We start from the raw sequence: 22442 nt of genomic DNA on the forward strand, positions 1-22442 counted from the left end.
TGAATTGAATTAATTTGGTTAGAGGAAGCCAGTGGAAGGATTGGCAGAGGGGGTAGCAAACACAGAACACACTGCAAAACGTATTCAAATCACAGAGCATCAGTATAAACCTAGGCTTATTGGGACAGATACAATATAATAGTAGATCTTACCTCTAGTATACTTTGTAGCTCTTCAACGTAAACACGCTCTGTTTCTATTAGCTCATTAATTATATGGCTGTAAACACAAGAAGAATATTTATTATTTAGAAGAAGATTTCTCAGAAAAGAAAACAATGTTTATACTATCAAAATTAAAATGAATAAAAATGCAATTAAAAAATGTGTAAGATATGAATTTGTTGTTTTAAATGTCCATCCCACTTTTACCAAAGGATAAGATTCATTTGTGGACTCTAAAATCAAATGATCGGGAATATTTCCATGGGCTCTGTTCCAATTTTAAGTTAGAAAATAATGAAAACATTTAAGATACAAATTGACATTTTTAATAGTTTGGATTTATATGACAGGAAAGTGATAAAGATGATGAACTGACATCTTGTAGTAACTTTATGCAATTCATGGAAGTAGAGCTGTGTAATGGTAATATCTGTGTCAGGTCCTAAAAAAATACCTATCTTGGATGCCACTTCCTGGAGATGCTGGTAACATCACACTTCATTACTGTCTCCTGGAGGCTTAATATTCTCATCAGATCTCAAGCACCCAGTTTTTTCGAAAGGCAGCATGGGTGGGTCAATGGGGACAACAGGGAATACGGAAACTAGGAATAGCAAGTTCTTGCTCTCCACCTCACCCGGCCATAAAAAACGATTTCCAAATGTGTAAGGGGGGGGGGGGGGTAGAAGGTGGCTATGGGGATAGTTTGACTGAAAGCCTTATTAAAACCAAAAATCGGATATATTGCAGCCTACCAAGCATGAGATGTCATGGCTGCATTTGTTTTTTTTTTTTTTCTTTTTTTCCTCTCTGTTTTTACCTGATGATCTGGCCAGTTACACATCTCCTGCATTAGAGGAGGAGCGGGGAGGAGCAGGTACCCGATTTTGACAGGTACCTGCTTCCACTTCTATTCAACAGAAGTTCTCCTCCCTCCCCCTGCAGTTTTTTGGGACACTGACAGGTCCCAGAAGACTGCATCCACCAGTCAGGATGCACAGCACGACTCACGCATGCGCAGTGGGCACCCGGCTGTGAAGCCACAAGCTGTCACAGCCAGGTGCCCATAGTGAAGATGATGGCGCTGCCGAGGGAGAACAGGGGAGGAAGATGGCTGGGGTGAGCTCACCGCTTTTTAAAAGTCAGCAGCTACACTTTTTGCAGTTTAACAGCTTCAACTCTTCTGGGAAGACTGTCCACAAAGTTTAGGAGTGTGTTTATGGGAATGTTTGACCATCCTTCCAGAAGCACATTTGTGAGGTCAGGCACTGATATTAGAAAGAAGGCTTGGCTTGAAGTCTGAGCTCTAATTCATCCCAAAGGTGTTCTATCAGGTTGAAGTCAGGACTCTGTGGAGGCCAGTCAAGTTCCTCCACCCCAAACTCACTCATCCATGTCTGTATGGACTTGCTTTGCGCACTGGTGCGCAGTCATGTTGGAACAGGAAGGGGAAACCCCAAACTGTTCCCACAAATTTGGGAGCATGAAATTGTCCAAAATGTCTTGGTATGCTGACGCCTTAAGAGTTCTCTTCACTGGAACTAAGGGGCCAAGCCCAACCGCTCAAAAGCAACCCCACACCTTAATCTTCCCTCCACCAAATGATTTGAACCAGTGCGCAAAGCAAGGTCCATGAAGACATGGATAAGCCAGTGTGGGGTGGAGGAACTTGACTGGCCTGACCATAACCTAAGAGAACACCTTTGGGATGAATTTGAGTGCATACGGCGAGTCAGGCCTTCTCTTCAACATCAGTGCCTAACTTCACAAATGCACTTCTAGAAGAATGGTCAAACATTCCCATAGACACGCTCCTAAATCTTGTGGACAGCCTTCCCTTAGAGTTGAACCTGTTATAGCTGCAGGGGGGGGGGGGGGGCAACTCAATATTGAATAGAACCAGGGCTTTTTTTCTCGGACAATAGGTGCAGGAATTCCCCCCTTCTGAGCCCCCCCTTGTCTCTGTGCCCTACCCACTTCCAAGCACTGTTTCTCGGCTCCACCCCTATCCACCTCCCAGTACTGCCCCAAGAATCATTTAGTGGTGCTAAATAATTTTTATGGAATTTGTTCTTGTCTAATAACAAGAAAAGCAGTAAAATAGATCCCCTGGGACCAGCAACAATAGAACCTTCACACAGCAATAGGCTCCCACAGCAACAATGGACCCCACCCCAACAACACTCGGTCACCCTAAGCAACAATAGATCCCCACACAACAATAGATAACCCCCCCACACACACACACAAAGCAACAATGGACCACCCAAAACAAAATACCACCCCCAGCAACATTAGAACCCCAGCGGCAACAACAGATTTCCCAGTAGACAGCATCAATAGACCCTCCAGGAGCCCGCAATAATAAACATTTCCCTCAATAGCAAATCCCTACTAGCAACATAAAACTCCCAAGCAACAATAGATTCCCCACCATCAACAATAGATCCTCACACAAAAACAGATCCCTACCAGTGACAATAGATCCACAAGGAGCCAGCATCAATAAACCCTCCAGCACACCCCTTGCTATTACAAACATTCAGTGCTGGAGGTGCCGTAACTGTGTTCCCCCGCGTTCCTGCTGAAAAAAGCCCTGAATAGAACACTACATGCTAATACTGGGATGACATTAACGTTCATGTGCGTGTACAGGCAGGCATCCCAATACTTTTGGTAATATAGTGTAGATAAATAGATACTGTAGATAGATGCTTTGTGTGGGTTGGTATTGGTAAGTACTATTTGGGCTCATGCTCACACACAAGTACCTGTAGAAACACATGTATGCATATGGGAGAACAACTCTGGACACAGAAATTTACATTCAGAGCTTTACACATGTTTACACAGGTACTTGCATACATATGTATAGCCACATACAACCATTGACTTCTACAGGCGACTATATGCAGCTCCTGTGGGCTACCTGATGGGAAAACACATATGAATGTACACTATACGACAATGGGCATGAGCCCTTACTATGTCTGCATAGTACTGTCTAGCTTTATTTCAAACCACTTTATTGCCTGGACTCATTTTAACTACAGTTATAAACTTTTATTATAAATTTTGACTTGATAAACAAGCAATGTCTTGATATACAAGTAGAGTCACATCACAACTGAGTATAAAAGAGAAGAGAGGTGCCTTGAATTGTAGCAACATGGTTACTGTAAATTCCTTTCCCCATTAGTCTGCATCTCTGTACCCTCATCTAGATTGATTGCCGTTGGCTTAGTTAGCTCGTATTCTTTCATATACAATGAACATGTGTGTTGGGGTTTTGAAACGTGCACCCCAAAATATAATCAGCTAACAAAAGAAATCGCCTACACTTACTATTCTACCATTATCTGGCTAACACTGTACACTTTACTGCTAGCATATTATTGTTGCTACAAAATTGGTATGCAGTAGTTGGAAATAAAGGAATACTATCTACTGTATATCTTAATTTTTGCAACAAATAAGTAAAATCTGTAAGTATTTTGACAACAATACTTTGGTCAGTACAGATTAGAGTGACCATTGTGTGAATTAGTCTGGTTTTGGTAAAGAACAGTTAGGGAAAAGAATAAAGCAGCCCTGAAACATTAGATGTCTTTTGGCAAAGGTCCGAACTCCAAAGGATATTCATTAACTAGACTGGAACTTAGACATGCACAGATATGCATGCAGACACTCAGGGCATCAGTGTTATCTAAAGAAACAGGAAACTATTGTCCAGAGTATTCTGTTGATGGAAAAACGTGCCCATGAACAGTTCAATAATTGTCCAATCCTTCAATAATCCCTGTACGCCTTGTCATACATACCTATTCCACCTCAACCAATTTGCCTCTGTTGCTAGTTCTGGAGTCTTCTTGTGAGCTACACATGACTTAAAGGGGAACTTCACCCCCCTCTGTACATTTTTTTTACCCGCTTTGTCTACAAAACCTTGTTCACCCACCCAGCAAATCAGTATTGTCTAGGGTTAGCTGCCACACTGTCTAAGACCTTAGGGTTCTGTGCCACCAATTTCTCATGTGACTTCACCAGGAGGCCAGCTGTCTCTTCCGGGTCCTTTGATACAGCTCCCATGTAGTTAGGTGCAGTTAGCCTTCCTGCCAGTAGGTGGCTTTGCACAATCATTGCAGGAAAAAGAAGGTCTTGTATGAAAATTAGTCCTTTAGACTGTGTTCACACTGGTGCGATATTAGACATTGCATGAGATTGGCACCACACTGCTGTGCAGATCACATGCAATGTCTGTGTGATGCGAATTTTCTTCGCATTCGTACCAAAATGGTGAAGGACCCTTTTTTGGTCCGCACTGCAATCGGATTGCATGGGTGTTTACACTCATGCAATAATCCTATTCCTACACCATTTGGCAGTTCACACTGCCATCTGCGAACCAATCTGGGGGTGTCATTAACTTTGCATTAACACCCACAACGGTTCACAAGATGTCAGTGTGAAACGCCGACAGGTGACATGCGTTATGGGAACCCGCACTGGAATCACGCTGGTTCCCGCATCGTGAACTGGGACTTAGAGATTTTGTACAGTGCCTTGAGAGATGAAGGTAGTCTGATTGGACACCAAATTCTCAACAGACGTCGGCGGCCACCTTGGTTGAGGGAACCTTTTAAATAAGGGACCCCATGTTCAGTGCACTGTTGGTGAGTGTGTGGTAGGGAGAGGAACCCACTCATGAAGGACAGTGCTTAGCAGGGGGCCAGGTTCAAGATGAGACTGGATTGCTTATAGAAGGCTTCTTTTTCACTTTATACATTCCAGTAAGCGGTGCGGAGGCACAGAGTCAGTACAGACTGCAGAATATCCTATGCCTATAGAAGAAGGGACACTACCCCTGGTAATAAAAGCTGTCCTCCAGTAACATATACTGTATATACTAAAGCTGGCTCTACATTATATAATTTTGTTATTACATTTCCTGTAGATTTACCTTCAACTATGTAGTGCAAGGGCCTGCCTGATTGCATACAAATTGAAAGTGTTTAGGTTTTTCCTCATAGTATTTGGTTTTGGAAAATCTAAGACCTCAAAATCCTACCCCACCACTGGTCAAAATTTAGGGCTCCTAGCAGGGGTCAAGTCCTGGGAAATAAAGTGTGGGAACTCACCCAAGATTACTACCTCCCACCTCAAAAATAAAAAAGTGTCTCTTTCACTAGTCCTTTTCTTTCAGTCGGGGAATGTCTCCTACTTTCAACTTCTGATTTTGTGTTCTGATTCAGTTGTCATGTATGCTATTTGTGTCCTGCACCTCTGGGGCTGGAGGGGCGGTCTGGACAGGATGTACTGCTCCAGCAGCCCCCGGGCCCCACTACTCTACTCTGTTCTGTTGGTTAAGCTGCCAGGGTTGGGAGGGTGGGAGGGGTGGGTCGGGGGGGGTTGTTGTACCGTCCCGCCGTGTTAGGGACTGGTGACTGTCATTGCTTGTATTTTTCTTGTTACAAAATTAATAAAAAGAATTTTTCAAAAAAAATGTGTGTGTGTTCGAGTATATATACCTTTTGAGGAGCGAGGGCCACTTTAGCAACTGTCTCGCAGGCCACAATGAGTGGAGCGGGCAGATCAGATGACAGGTCCATGTCAGCATATGCAGAGCAGACACGGACACAGCCCGCTCTACTCTATGGGCCCCCCAATCTGATCTGCCCAGACAGAAGAGGAAAGATCCCCTTCTGTTTTTTTTGGTGGAGTGAATTGGGTTCCTGAGGGTATCTGCTGCTGCTGTCCCCCAGGCGGGTATGGCTGGTGGCTGCTAACTGCTAACTGGCTGTCCTCCAGGGCTGGTACTACTGGCAGGTACTACTGGCGGGTACTGCTGGTGGATACTGCTGGCGGGTACTGCTGGTAGATACTGCTGGCTGATACTGCTGGTGGAAAATACTGGTGGGTACTGCTGGCTGGGTACTGCTGGCTTGTACTGCTGGTGGGTACTGCAGGCTGGGACTGGTGGTGGCTACTGCTGACTGGTACTGCTGGCGGGTAATGCTGGTGGGTACTGCTGGCTGATGCTGCTGGTGGGTACTGGTGGTGACTACTGCTGGCTGGTACTGCTGGTGGGTACTGCTGGGTGGCTACTGCTGGCTGGTACTGCTGGTGGGTACTGCTGGAGGGTATCCATGGTGGGTACTGCTGCCTGGTACTGCTGGTGGGTACTGCTGGGTGGCTACTACTGGCTGGTACTGCTGGTGGGTACTGGTGGTGGCTACTGCTGGCTGGTACTGCTGCCTGGTACTGCTAGCTGGTACTGCTGGCGGGTACTGCTGGTGGGTACTGCTGGTGGCTAGCTACTGGCGACTGGTACTGCTGGTGGGTACTGGTGGTGGCTACTGCTGGCTGGCACTGCTGGTGGGTACTGGTGGTGGGAATGCTGGCTGGTACTGCTGGCGGGTAATGCTTGTGGGTACTGCTAGTGGGTACTGCTGGCTGGTACTGCTAGTGGGTACTGCTGGCTAGTACTGGTGGTGGCTACTGCTGGTGGGTAATGCTGGTGGGCACTGCTTGTGGGTACTGCTGGCGGGTACTGCTTGTGAGTACTGCTGGCTGATACTGGTGGTGGGTACTGGTGGTGGCTACTGCTGACTGGTACTGCTGGGGGCTACTGCTGGCGGGTACTGCTGGTGGCTACTGCTGGCTGGCACTGCTGACGGGTACTGCTGGTGGATACTGCTGGCTGGTACTGGTGGTGGCTACTGCTGGCTGGTACTGCTGGCTGATACTGCTGGCGGGTACTGCTGGCGGGTACTGCTAGTGGGTACTATCGTGGGTTACGTATACTTTGAGTTGCAAATTTCCCTCTCTATTTCTCCTCTATCTCTCACCCCTCTCCATTCTTTCTTTCTTCTCTCTCTCACTTGTTCTTTTCTCCCCCATCCCTCTCTCTCTTTCCATCTGTCTCTTTACATCGCACTATTTCCATCTTTCTCTATTTCTCTCTCTCTCTCTCTATATATATATAGTTATGTTGTGTTGGTTTGTTTCCAGGATTCTCAAAACTTAATCCGGCTGGCTTCGGGTGTAATGGCAAATCGGGCTAGCAAAGCTTCTTTTACCCGGTCGTAGTCTTTAGCGTCCTCGTCCTCCAGGGCCCGATATGCATCCGCCGCTCTGCCAGTTAAATTACTCGCCAGTAAGACGACCCAATCTTGGGACAGTACTTCATGTATCAGGCATAGTCTCTCAAAGTCCTGCAGGAATGCTTCAATTTCCTCCTCTCCTTCCTTAAATAGTTTGAACGCCCGAAAGGGCAACTTACGGAAAGTCGCTGCATCTTTAGGCGTTTTTTCCGATTGCCGTATTTCTGCCATTCTCTGCTCATGTTGCCGCTCTCGTTCTCTCTCTTGTCACTCTAGTTCTTTCTCTTGTCGCTCATCCTGCAGCTGGATGTCTCTAATGGCATTCTGTAGGGCGGTCTCTGATGGGTTAGCACCATATAATGCCAACCGCTCTCAAACTCGTTGCTGAAACAAGTCTTCAACTGACCAGGGGCCTTCATCACCATCCCTCTGATCCATCTTGGCTAGCTCACTGATCAGGGTGGCCTTGTTCTTTGTCCCACCGGTCCCTCCACGTCTCTCAAGTAAGTCTTTCAGCATGGCTCTCCTGCATGCTGCATAGCTGGTCATTGACTGTGGTGGTTTGGTGTCCCAGTAACTGGAGAGCAAATCCCACTGCTGCCAACCAATGTAACGAGACCCTTGCTCGATCCCTTCCGCTCTCCCGACACTCCTCTGCTACTAGTGAGTCAGCTTGCAGATCGCAACGTCTAAAGGTTTGCTCATCCAAGGCTCCGGGATCCGAACTACAGCTATGTGCCGTTCGGAATCCATTAAAACAACCACCAGGCAGGCTGTATGTAAGTTCAAACAGGAAGACATTTATTGGAAGTACACAACACACTTTTATACAGAATTTGGAACATCCCACCCCCAACAACCGCTTTCCTATTGGTCAATTGTAAAGTACATGTAGTCCTCCTTCAGGTCCTCCTTAGCCACTGTTTCACGGTTTGTTTTTAGTTCTCCGACATTTTACCTTTTAGTAAATAACTCTGAACCCTTATTACTGAATATTACTGTTATATTTCTGGCTTCAGAAAATAAAGGGACATGTTTTATTTTTTTCTACAATCTTTATTGTCATATTTTATAGTAATATTGTTTCCAGCATCAACAAAAAGGGTGACTGAAAAACATCTTTAGACCCCTTTCTCACGGGGCGGATCCACTCGGCGGACTCCGCTAGCTCAGCGGGGATCACTCCGTTGATCCTTGCTTTGCAGGTGGATGACAGGTCTGTCTCTGCTCACTGTGCAGAAACGGGCCTGTCAGAGTCCCGCTCTCTTCTATGGGGAGATCAGATAAAAACGGACAGCATGTCCATTTTCATCTGATCCCATCCGATCCAACCCGCTGGACGGATGTCGAACATATCGCCATTTGTCTGTTTTAAGTGGATCTTGTCGGATCGGATGACAGACGGGTGTCAGTGGACACATCTCCACTGACATCCCCCTCTCCATAGAGTAGAATGAGTGGCCCGATCAAGTCTGCTTGTCAGTTTTTTCAGGCACACCTGATCGGTCCAATCCTGTGAAAGGGGCCTAAAGAGACAGTGTTTGTTAATATTTTTTTAAATGATTATAACTAGTAGAACTGCAGTCGCCTACATAATGAGAATTGAAAAGTCACATGCTGTAGCTGCTGACTTTTATATTTAGGACACTTACCTGTCCTCGAGTCCAGCGATGTCAGCACTGCAGCCGATATGGCAGCCATTGGCTGTCAGATGCTGCTGCCGCCTGTGCGAGGAGGAAGAGGAGGGAAGAGGAGGGGGCCGAATTTCTGACGTACCTTGCCGTGGCGAGGTCCGACGGAAGTGGGGACAGGGTACCTGTCAAAAACAGGTACCCGATCCCCCCTCCCCCCCAAAAGGTGCCAAATGTACATATAAAAGCACAACAGAAGTAACCGGCAGTTGTATAGCTGCTGGATCATTTCTACAATATAGCCGACAGCCTGCGCGTTTTATCTTTTTTTATTGAATTTTTAAGTACTAATAGTACAACAGACACACAAGACAACAATAAGGCATTGTTGTATTACCCACGCAGGGGTGTAAAATAAATGACCTAAATGGAACTTACACATAAGCATGAGTAATATTGCAAGTTGTTAACATGCTGCTAATCTATTGACTTATTAGTTATGTTGGTCATTAAATTACGTTGGTGACAGTAAGCCTGGATTCACGCTGAATGCAGCTTTGAAATCGCACTACTCCAGCGTGATTTCAAAGCTGCCGATCAGTGGGGTTTCATGTGTGCCTTACCGACATCTGCGCGTCTTCATGCACAGATGTCTATGCAAGTTGCACGTAAAATCTGTGTCTCAGTCGCACCAATTTGAACGGTTCCATAGGCACAAATAGGGTGCGACTTGGCATGGTAAGTCGCACCAGTGTGAACCAAACCTTAAAGTGTAAAAGTATATGTTGATTTTTTTTTTTCAGATAGAGTTGCAAGGGTTATAATGCCTTAAGGTTTTTACTGCTATTTGGGGCTCTTGCCATTAAATCCTGTCCTGCTGGCGATTTCAACAGACAGGAAGATAGATAAAAATGTTTTTCTTTAGTAGAGTAGGGGAAGACTAGAACCCCTATCAGATGTTTATCCCTATCTGTGCAGATTTTTCCCTTACTTTCTGTCTGGTGTCAGCAGGACAGGAAGTATGGTAAATCTTTCAATTGGAGCCCCAGATAGCAGCAAAGAACCTGAAAGAACTTCTTATCCTTCCACACTCCAAACCTGGTTTGGCATATATCTTATTATGAAACTATGCACAAAATAAGAAATGAAAAATACGATACAATAGCATGACCACAGAGTCCCTTCTGTAGTTTTTTTTTCTGAATGATTCTAACAGCAGATAGGTTGTTTTTCCACTTTCTTTAACACAGATGACTGATTGCATGAAAAATCACCCATGCAGCCCTAGCTTTAACCAATTACCTGCCGCCTTACCTTCTGGTGGATGCTTATTTCTTATTAAAGTGGTTGTAAACCCACTTTAAAGACTTTTACCTATAGATAAGCCTATATTAAGGCTTACCTATAGGTGCTATAAATATCTCCTAAACTTGCACCGTTTAGGAGATATTTAAAGTGCATGCAGCCGATTACGTCATCGGTGCATGCGCTCTGAAGGAACGGCCACCCATGTAATCGTGCCTCCGGCAAATCAGATGGCCGGAAGACGCGATCCAGGAAGCAAGACGGCCGAACATGTCAGCCGTCCTGTTGATGAGCGGGCGGCACTGCAGGGGGCTTCATTTTTAGGTAAGCATGGGCGTCCGCAAGGGGGGCAAGTGCCCCCCCCCCTGCAATATCGGCTTGATTTCACACACACACAAATATCTTTTTGCCTTTGTTCAGCAGCGCAGCGCTGATCCGCCCGCCAGCCGACTCTGGCTCTCTCCTCTCCCCGTCCTCGTCCTGTGCTGCCCTTCCGACAGCTACAGAGGGCGGGCCGGGGATTCCCTGCTGGCTGCTGCTGATGTCAGTCAGCAAGGGGCGGAGCTGCGGCCCGCGGAGGAGAGAGGAGCCTTAGCGTTCCCTGGAGAGGAGGCAGGAGAGGAAGCGGGACTCGGAGTGAGTGACCTGACACGTTACCTGAGCGGTGAAGAGTAAGTCTTATTGTCGCTGTCATGTCACTGAAAATCAATTAGACATTTACTAAATACTGACATGTGACATACTACATCTATTGCTGTTATGTAATATTATAGTGAGCAGATCTATACAGCCTGGAGGACTACGGGTACCAGCTGCACCAGGGATCCTGTCTGCTAAGCCTATAGAGCTCCAGATCTCCCTTTGTACTGCACACATAAGACATCTACTGCTGTTATATAATACCATAGTGAGCAGATCTGTACAGCCTGATGGACTACAAGTACCTAATGCACCTGGGGTCCTGTCTGCTTTGCTTATAGAGTCACTAATCTCTAATTGTAAAACAGACATATGACATCTAATATTATAGTGAATAGATCTATACAGCCTGGGGGACTACAAGTAGCAGCTGCGCCTGGGATCCTGTTTGCTGAACCTATAGTCACAGATCTCTAATTTCTGTACATAAATATTACATCTACTGCAGCTATATACTGTTATAATGAGTAGATCTATACAGCCTGAAGGACGACAAGTACCAGCTGTATTTACTAATGTCATTTACTTCTAAATCTTCTGAAAATTTTTCAGAAGAAGATGTAGAACAAAACGTCTAATTGATTGTCAGACTCAGATTATGCAGAAAAATGTCTAATGTTTGTGGCTACCTACCTACTGAATGTCAGACTCAGGATATGCAGAAAAATGTCTAATAATTGTGGCTACCTACCTACTGAATATCAGACTCAGAAGAAGATGTAGAACTAATGGCAAATGGCATGAGCCATCAGCCATGATAAGACACCGTCAGGGCCAGAGGCACTGCCACTAACTCACACAACATGATTGGCGATTTAAAGTGAAGGATATTAATCCTAGGGAATGGGATATTGGTGTCTTAAGTCCTTTTCACACAGGCTTTCCGATCCGATCTGCCTGTCAGTTTCTCAGGCGGACCTGATCGGATACTCCATGCACCCCTATGGAGCAACAGATGTCAGCAGTGACAAGTCCGCCGAACCATATGCCTGCGCTAATGAAATTATTTGCAGGCATAGGGCTCCGCTCCTATCACACCTATATGTGTGTATGTGTATATATACATATATGTGTGTGTGTATATATACCCCTATACAGAAGTTCAGATGTTATGCCTGCCTCCAAAGACGCCCAAAAAATGCCCAAAAAAACGTCTGCAAAAACACACCTGGGCGTTTTTGTTGCAGGCGTTTTTTTTGGGCATTTTTTGGGCATCTTTGGAGGCAGGCATAACATCTGAACTTCTGTATAGGGGTATAAATACACACATATATGTATATATACACATACACACATATAGGTGTGAAAGTAGCAGAACCCTATGCCTGCGCTAATTAAATTATTTGCAGGCATAGGGCTCCGCTCCTATCACACCTATATGTGTGTATGTGTATATATACATATATGTGTGTGTGTACATATACCCCTACACAAAAGTTCAGATGTCATGCCTGCCTCCAAAGACGTCCACAAAAAAGCCCAATAAACGCCTGCAACAAAAACGGCCGGGTGTGAAAATAGCGGAGCCCTATGCCTGCTCTACTGCAATTCAAATACAAACAATCTTTTTGTTTCTCGTTCTGGACATGCTACAGAGCTGAAACTTCACAGGTACACCTTTTTGACCCCCCAGACACTAAATCCAAGGACATTTTTTTAATTTTTTTAAATATTTTTTTCAATAATTGTCTCTCTATCAAAAACAACAATTTTTAAGAACTTTTTTTTGTGTGATTAATAGTCCCTGGCGCATGACCCAGAACCCTAGGCACTTTTTAGGGGCATTTATTGGGTTTTAGGGCTTCAAAATGGTGTTTTTTGTTTACCGAAGTTCAGGTCCCATTGATTTCAACTTTCTGGAAGTTTGGGTGTTCTGGTCGAACCGAACTTTTCAAAAGTTGGATCATCCCTATTCCTGATATACGGAATTATATTGGCACAGTGAAAGCCATCATCAAGTTTTTCCGTGAGAGTCCAAAAAGAAGATCTCTTATTCCTAATGTGCCATTGCTGAGTGAAACACGATGGAAAGCCAAATACAAAAGCATTCGAATTTTTAGCTCAAACTTTGAAGATATTTTTAATCAATTAAGCTTACTGGCCACTACAGCATCAGGGAAAACACGTCAGGATGCATATCAATTGCAATGTTCTTCAAATACAGTGAGCTTCCTCTTTTGCTTCACCATCATTTCAAAATACTCCTCAAGATTGGAATCAGTAAGTCAGGCTCTCCAAGCTGTTCAGCCCGATATCCTCAACGTGTGTAATCAAGTGCAAGACCTTCTGACTGTGTTCCCCGATCACAGAGAAAAAGCAGAAGAACAATTTAAGGAAATATTTTTAAATGTTCAAACAATGGCGGAAAAATTGAACATCGAACTTTGTGTTTTAGACAGTGTGGTAGGCAGGTATTTCGTTCTAATTTTGGTTCCTCTTCTGTGGAAGAATACTATCGTCAGTCTATCTATGTGCCATACATGGACTCAATCATTGCATCATTAGAAAGCCGGTTTGGAAATGAAAACAAGAAACATTTCAGTCTGTTCTCACTTTACCCAAGACAAATGGCAAAAATGACACTTGAGCAATACAAATGCCATATTGCAGACATCAAAGAAATGTACGGCATTGAAAACCTGGAAGCCGAAGCAGTCAAGTGGTTTGAGATCTGGTCATTGAAGGATGAGCAGTTTGATAATGGATTTCTGGATTTGCTAAACCACACAGATTTATTTCCATCAGTCCAGCAAGCAATTATCATTGCCCTGACATTACCAGTGACCACTTGTACAGTGGAACGGTCTTTCAGCACAATGAGGAGGGTGAAAACCTGGCTGAGGTCAACAATGGCAGATGATCGATTATCGGGTTAGTGCATGATGAGCCTACATAGAGCAAAAATTGCTGAAAACAAACAACAACTGATTGATAAAGTAATTGATACATTTTCACAGGACCACAGACGTTTACAGTTTCTTTTTCGAGATCACTAACCAGTGAACAAAAATTGTACAAAACTACTCATTGAAAAATGTGATTGTTAAAGTTGAGCAAGAGTGTAGTGGTTTGCAGTTCCTAACCTGCAACAGATATTCAGTTAAAGGTTATATGTTTTTTTTTTTCTAAATTGGATGAGAACAGTTATATAAATATTTAAGTTAATATACTAAGAGCCGGTTCACACTACCGCGACCTCTAAGTCGCCTCATAAGGGGCGACTTGTTAGCGTGACTTTCAGCGCAACTTCAGCGCGTATTCAGCGCGACTTGTATGATAGACGACTTTGTATTTGGCATATCAGAATATGGTTCTGGGTCATGCTCAATCACACAAAAATAATTCTTAAAAATTGTCATTTTTGATAGAGAGCCAATTATTGAAAAAATTATTAAAAAAAAAAAAAATTATATTTCTTTGGACTTAGTGTCTGGGGGGGGGGGGGGTCTAAAAAGTGTACCTGTGAAGTTTCAGCTCTGTAGCCTGTACAGAACCAGAAAAAAAAAGATAATTTTTCTTCAAATTTTTAGAAGCACAGGGATAGGGCTCCGCTGATTTCACACCTGGGCGTTTTTGTTTCAGGCGTTTATTGGGCATTTTTTGGGCGTCTTTGGAGGCAGGCATAACATCTGAACTTCTGTGTAGGGGTATATATACACAGACACATATATGTATATATATACACATACACACATATAGGTGTGATAGGAGCGGAGCCACATCCCTGCAAATAATTTCATTAGCGCACGGATGGGGTTCCGCTACTTTCACACCTATATGTGCGTATGTGTATATATACATATATGTGTGTGTGTATATATACCCCTACACAGAAGTTCAGATGTCATGCCTGCCTCCAAAGACGTCCACAAAAAAGCCCAATAAACGCCTGAAACAAAAACGCCCAGGTGTAAAAGGAGCGGAGCCCTATCCCTGCTCTACTAATAATTCTAAGAGAAATTATCTTTTTCTTATGGCGGTCACCCTGACATAGATGAGTTCTGTCACCCTGGCATAAAAGGAGCGGAGCCCTATCCCTGCTCTACTAATAATTCTAAGAAAAATGATCTTTTTCTTATGGCGGTCACCCTGACATGGATGAGTTCTGTCACCCTGGCACAGCAGTCAGAGTCAGTTCACCCTAAACTACACTACGGTCACCCTGACACTTAACACTTTCCCTACAGAAACTAGATTATTGAATCTAACTATAGTGGTATATAGTACCCTAACTACACTGCATATCCCTTTTCTCACACTAAGTGTCCACCGGTGCCACGTATCAGTGCCACGTAGCAGTGCCACGAATCAGTGTCCACCAGTGCCACGTATCAGTGCCACGTATCAGTGCCACGAATCAGTGTCCACCAGTGCCACGTAGCAGTGCCACAAATCAGTATCCACCAGTGCAACGTATCAGTGACACGTAGCAGTGACACGTAGCAATGCCACGAATCAGTGTCCACCAGTGCCACGTATCAGTGCCACGTATCAGTGCCACGAATCAGTGTCCACCAGTGCCACGTATCAGTGCCACGTAGCAGTGCCACAAATCAGTGTCCACCAGTGCCACGTATCAGTGCCACGTAGCAGTGTCACGAATCAGTGTCCACCAGTGCCGTGTATCAGTGCCGTGTATCAGTGCCACGAATCAGTGTTCACCAGTGCCACGTATCAGTGCCATGAATCAGTGTCCACCAGTGCCACGTATCAGTGCCACGTAGCAGTGCCACGTAGCAGTGCCACGAATCAGTGTCCACCAGTGCCACGTATCAGTGCCACGTATCAGTGCCACGAATCAGTGTCCACCAGTGCCATGTATCAGTGCCACGAATCAGTGCCCACAAGTGCCACGTATCAATGCCACATAGCAGTGCCACGAATCAGTGTCCACCAGTGCCACGTATCAGTGCCACAAATCAGTGTCCACCAGTGCCACGTATCAGTGCCACGAATCAGTGTCCACAAGTGCCACGTATCAGTGCCACGAATCAGTGTCCACCAGTGCCACGTATAAGTGCCACGTAGCAATGCCACGAATCAGTGTCCACCAGTGCCACGTATCAGTGCCACGTAGCAGTGCCACGAATCAGTGTCCACCAGTGCCACGTATCAGTGCCACGTATCAGTGCCACGAATCAGTGTCCACCAGTGCCACGTATCAGTGCCACGTATCAGTGCCACGAATCAGTGTCCACCAGTGCCACGTATCAATGCCACGTAGCAGTGCCACGAATCAGTGTCCACCAGTGCCACGTATCAGTGCCACAAATCAGTGTCCACCAGTGGCACGTATCAGTGCCACGAATCAGTGTCCACCAGTGCCACGTATAAGTGCCACGTAGCAGTGCCACGAATCAGTGTCCACCAGTGCCACATATCAGTGCCACGAATCAGTGTCCACCAGTGCCACGTATCAGTGCCACGTATCAGTGCCACGAATCAGTGTCCACCAGTGCCACGTATCAGTGCCACGTATCAGTGCCACGAATCAGTGTCCACAAGTGCCACGTATCAATGCCACGTAGCAGTGCCACGAATCAGTGTCCACCAGTGCCACGTATCAGTGCCACAAATCAGTGTCCACCAGTGGCACGTATCAGTGCCACGAATCAGTGTCCACAAGTGCCACGTATCAGTGCCACGTAGCAGTGCCACAAATCAGTGTCCACCAGTGCCACGTATCAGTGCCACGTAGCAGTGCCACGAATCAGTGTCCACCAGTGCCACGTAGCAGTGCCACAAATCAGTGTCCACCAGTGCCACGTATCAGTGCCACGTATCAGTGTCCACCAGTGCCACATATCAGTGCCACGTATCAGTGCCACGAATCAGTGTCCACCAGTGCCACTCACACAGACCAGGCAGAGATATTGGTATATAGGAACTGTAGGCATGGCTGCAATGTGGGGAATGCCTGGCTAATTTTCCTTCTTCTTCCTGCAAAGTCGGATCACAAGTCGCTTCAAATAAGATAAGGATCCGACTTGGAGGCGACTCCCATTGAAGTCTATTGGGACAAGTTGGATACAAGTCGCCTCAAAGTAGTACAGGACCCTTTTCTGAAGTCGGAGCGACTTCAGTAGTGCCAATTAAAACGGCTCTCATTGATTTACATGGTATTTGTTATGTCAAATGAATTGGGGCGACTTGAGGGCACACAAGTCGCCTCACAAGTCGCGGCATTGTGAATGGACTCTTACTGTTATTTATTTTAATATATTTAAGTTAATACATTTATCATATATTTTATTTGTCATTTGTTAACACCAAATGCAGATTCTACATGTGTCTTTTTTATAATTCAGTTGTAGAGCCTTGGTCATGTGTGTATAAATAATGTGGTGCATTCAATAAACCAAAAAAAAAGATTAGAAATTTCTAATCAGACAATGGCAGATTGATCCTTCTATTAAGCTTTTGCATCAGGTTTCTCAAATCTTTGCATGCCTGCCCTTTATTTGATAATGACAAGCCCCACCCCTTCATGACATTGTCAAAAAGGGGCGGAGCACGGGTGGCCTTAAAATGATGCCCCCCACCACTCTGAAAAAAGTTCTGCGGATGCCCATGGCCAGAAGGTTTGCGGTTTCTCCCAGCACAGTCTCAAGAGCATGAAGAAGATTCCAGGAGACAGGCGGTTACTCTAGGAGAGCAGGACAGGGCCAAAGAAGATCCTTAACCCATCAGCAGGACTGTTATCTGCTACCTTTGTGTAAGAAGGTACAGGATGAGCACTCCCATAGCCCTACAAAATGACCTCTAGCAGGCTACTGGTGTGAATGTCTCTGACCAAACATTTAGAAACAGACTTCATGAGGGTGGCCTGAGGGCCCAACATCCTTAAGTGGGCCCTGTGCTCACTGCCCGACACCATGGAGCTTGATTGGCATTTACCATTGAACACCAGAATTGGCAGGTCTGCCACTGGCGCCCTGTGCTTTTCACAGATGAGAGCAGGTTTACCCTTAGCACATGTGACAGATGTAAAAGGGTCCAGAGAAGCCGTGGAGAACGTTATGCTGCCAGTGACATTGTTTAGTATGACTGGTTTGGTGGTGGGTCAGTGATGGTCTGGGGAGACATAGCCATGGAGGAACTCACAGACCTCTACAGGCTAGACAATGGGACCCTGACTGCCATTAGGTATTAGGATGAAAACTTTGGACCCATTGTCGAACCCTATATGCTGGTGCAGTGGGTCCTGGGTTCCTCCTGGTGCACGACAATGCCTCTCATGTGGCGAGAGTATGCAGCCACTTCCTGGAGGATGAAGGAATTGATACCAATGAATGGTTCCCACGCTCACCTTACCTAAATCCAATAGAACACCTCTGAGACATTATGTTTTGATCCATCTGAAGCCACCTGGTTGCACCTCAGTATGTTCAGGAGCTCAGTGATGCCCTGGTCCAGATCTGGGAGGAAATACCCCAGGACACAATAGGTGTCCCTCGTTCCCATCTCACAAAGTTGGGAGGTATGATGCACACCATGTAGACAGGTGGTCTCTGTATCCATATCAGTCAAAATGGCCCTGGTGTACACACAGGAGGCAATACAGAACACTGTGGGCACACATAGAACATATCACAGGAAGGATAATTCCCTACCCCCCCCCCCCCACAAAAAACATTTTTTTTATGGCTCGTTTACTCTTGCTTTGCTGTTTGAAGCGTGATCCATGATCAGATCGCTCTTCAGACAGCAACAGACAATGCCTCCTCAACGCCTGTTTTAACCTTCAAAATATCGGACATCTATGCTGCAATCGTGCATGTTGTGCATGGTTGCGGCGCAGCCCCATTCACTTGAATGAGTAACGCTCTGTGAGCGACAGTGGGTATAAATTCCTTCTATGGTCCCAGTGCAAGTCATTATAGCTGAGGCATGTGTACACCTCTGGCTGCTGCCTCAGCACAAAGGGGAGCATTTGATGGGCAATAAAACATGGAGGGGTTTAAGGCCGGTACACACGATCAGAAAATCGTACAATTGAAAAATACAACTTTCGAAGCGATCATACAATAATCTGATCGTTTGCTTTGCCCAATGGTTTTATGAGCAGAACACCAACATGGTGCTTTAGACAACGGTGTTATTAATTAATAAGTTGTATCCCCCATAGTGTTTGGTTTTCAATATTAAGTTGGCCCACCCTTTGCAGCTATAACTGCTTCAGCTCTCCAACATCGGTGCCTGACCTCACAAATGCGCATCTGGAAGAATGATAAAAACATTCCCATAGATACACTCCTAAACCTTGTGAACATCCTTCCCAGAAGAGTTGAAGCTGTTAGAGATGCAAATTGTGAGCCAACTCAATATTAAACCCTACAGACCAATGCTGGCCATACACATACAGAATTTCGGCTGTTTGCAGACTGAACAATAATCCATCAGTCAAAAGCGAATTGTCCACTAACTGTCCTCTAACTGACAAAATAAACTTGTTTATATGAATGTTTCCATGTTTGTAGTGATCGTTCGATGGCAATAAAAACATATGACAGAATATTATTTTTGTTTCAAATATACAGTAAAATACACATATACACTGTAGTTGAAACAATAAGGGTCCTTTCACGCGGTCCGTTCAGTTTTTTCAGTGACTTTTTTTTTTCTTTAAACGGACACGGATGCACTTTTGGAGGGTCCGTTCCGTTTGTCCGTTCATCATCCCATCCGTTTGCGGATGATAAACGGCCATAATGTATGTCTATGGGATTGCAGATGTCAGCAGATGACACCGCTGACATCCGTTTTTGTGTCCGTTCCGTTTTTTTAAACGGAAGAAAAATAGAGTTCTCTTCTGTCTCAAAAAATGGACCTGAACGGAAAGGACGCAAATCGGATGTCATCCGCAATCCCATTGACATGCAAACGGGTGTGAAAGGACCCTAAAAGTTTTCGCTCCAGATCCATTAACATTAATAGGCCCATGGTCGAAATGTCGGTAAGGTTGGGTTCACTAACGGCACGAATGTCAAACGATCTTTTCTAAAATGTCAAGTTTTGGGCAAAATTCTGTGCATGTATGGCCAGCATAAGACTGGGATGTCATTAAAGTTCATGTGTGTATAAAGGCAGGTGTCCCAATACTTTTAGTAATATTATATATACACTGCTTAAAAAAATTAAAGTAACACTTTGAAAACACATCACATCTCAATGGGGAAAAATTATCATTCTGGATATTTATACTGGTATGGACTGGGTAATGTGTTAGGAAGGAAAGGATGCCACATCGTTTGATGGAAATGAAAATTATCAACCTACAGAGGGCTAAATTCAAAGACACCCCGAACAAAAGTGAAAAAACGATGCAGCAGACTAGTCCATTTTGCTGAAATTTCATTGCAGCAACTCAAAATAGTACTCAGAAGTTTATATGGCTCCCACGTGCTTGTATGTATGCCTGACAACCTCAGGCATGCTCCTAATGAGAAGATGGATGGTGTCCTGGGGAAATTCCTCCCAGATCTGGATCAGGACATAACTGAGCTCCTGAACAGACTAAGGTGCATCCTGGCGGCATCAGATGGACTGAAACATAATGTCCCAGAGGTGTTCTATTGGATTTAGGTAAGGTGAGCATGGGGGCCATTCAATAGTATCAATTCCTTCATCCTCCAGGAACTGGCTGCATACTCTCGCCACATGAGGCCGGGCATTGTCCTGCACCAGGAGGAACCCAGGACCCACTGCACCAAGATAGGGTCTGGCAATGGGTCCAAGGATTTCATCCCGATACCCAGGGGCGTAACTACAGGGGTTGCAATCGCTACCGGGCCCCATGCTCCAGGGGGCCCGGTAGCAAACCAGTGGGTGAACTTCCAGGATCGCAAAGGTCACACTTGCGACCGGACCCTGGCATTGCACCACTGTGGGGAGGCCCCAAGATTGCAGGAAGGGGGCCCACAAGATTGCAGGAAGGGGGCCCACTGCAGAACTTGTGAAAGAATCCTGCTGCGGGACCGTAATAAAAGGCCATGCAACGAGTGTAAAGAGCCCCAGGATTAGTGGGAAGAGCCCTGGGCTTGAAGGTAAGGGCCCCGGCCAGGGGTCTGGGGGGCCCTTCATGGTTTCTTGCATCAGGGCCCTGAAGGTTCTAGTTACGCCTCTGCCGATACCTAATGGCAGTCAGGGTGCCATTATCTAGCCTGTAGAGGTCTGTGTGTCCCTCAATGGATATGCCTCCCCAGACCATCACTGACCCACCACCAAACCGGTCATGCTGAATGACTTTAAAGGCAGCATAACATTCTCCACGGCTTCTCCAGACCCTTTCACGTCTGCCACATGTGCTCAGGGTGAACCTGCCCTCATCTGTGAAGAGCACAGGGCGCCAGTGGCAGATCTGCCAATTCTGGTGTTCAATGGCAAATGCCAATGAAGCTCCACGTTGACGGGCGTGAGCACAGGGCCCACTAGAGGGTGTTGGTTCCTCAGGCCACCCTCATTAAGTCTGTTTCTGATTGTTTGGTCAGAGACATTCACACCAGTGGCCTGCTGGAGGCAATTTTGTAAGGCTCTGGCAGTGCTCATCCTGTTCCTCCTTGCACAAAGGAGCAGATACCGGTCCTGCTGATGGGTTAACCAATTAAGCCCCGGAAGATTTTACCCCCTTCCTGACAAGGCCCTATTTTGCGATTCAGCACTGCGTGACTTTAACGGACAATTGCGCGGTCGTGCAAAGCTGTACCCAAATGAGATTGACGTCCGTTTTTTCCCCACAAACAGAGCTTTCTTTTGGTGGTATTTGATCACCTTTGCGATTTTTACTTTTTGCGCTATAAACAAAAAAAGAGCGTCAATTTTGCAAAAATAACAATATTTTTCACATTTTTTTTATATGAAATTCCCCCCCAAAAAAATGTAAAAATCAAAATTTTTTAACATTTTTGACCAATTTGTTTTATGCTACATATGTTTGGTAAAAAAAAAAAATCGCAAAAAGCGTATTTTGATTGGTTTGCGCAAAAGTTATTGCGTTTACTAACTAAGGGAAAGATTTTTGTAATTTTTGTTGTTTTTTTTTTTTTAACGAGTAATGGCGGTGATCTGCGATTTTTTTGCGGGACTGCGACATTGTGGCGGACAGATCGGACCCTTGACTGACATTTTTGACACTTTTGGGGTTACCAGTGACATTACTGCAGTAATCAGTGCTATATATATGCACTGTTACTGTAAAAATGACACTGGCAGGGAAGGGGTTAACTTTATTGGAGATGGAGGGGTTAAGTGTGTCCCTAGGGGTGTGTTTCTAACTGTGATTGGCTGTGGCTACTAGTGTAAGAACAGAGATCAACGGTCCTACATAGTAGAACCGTGTGATCTCTATTCTTACACAGGGAAGAATGACAGGTGGCTTTGTTTACATTAGCCGCCTGCCTTTCTTCCGGTGTAAGCGCCCATTCACACACGGGCGACACGACTTGCCGGGGCGACCTTCATATCATTGAAGTCAATGCAAGTCGCCTCCAGGTCGCCCCAAAAGTAGTACAGGACCCTTTTTCTAAGTCGGAGCGACTTGT

At 45.3% G+C, this 22442-nt stretch overlaps 1 protein-coding gene across 5 annotated transcripts in view; it reads right to left on the reverse strand.

Moving 5' to 3' along the window:
* Positions 1 to 22442, reverse strand: part of MCF2L2 (MCF.2 cell line derived transforming sequence-like 2) — a 529158-nt gene that overhangs the window by 161665 nt on the left and 345051 nt on the right. For all 5 annotated transcript variants that reach the window (XM_082251878.1, XM_082251880.1, XM_082251879.1 and 2 more), the window contains one exon: positions 153 to 219. In XM_082251878.1, coding sequence (XP_082108004.1) covers positions 153 to 219 — 67 coding nt within the window. The remainder of the gene's footprint in view (positions 1 to 152; positions 220 to 22442) is intronic.

Source organism: Pelophylax lessonae (genome assembly GCF_965119305.1).
Source record: "Pelophylax lessonae genome assembly, chromosome: 3".
Classification (NCBI taxonomy): Eukaryota; Metazoa; Chordata; class Amphibia; order Anura; family Ranidae; genus Pelophylax; species Pelophylax lessonae.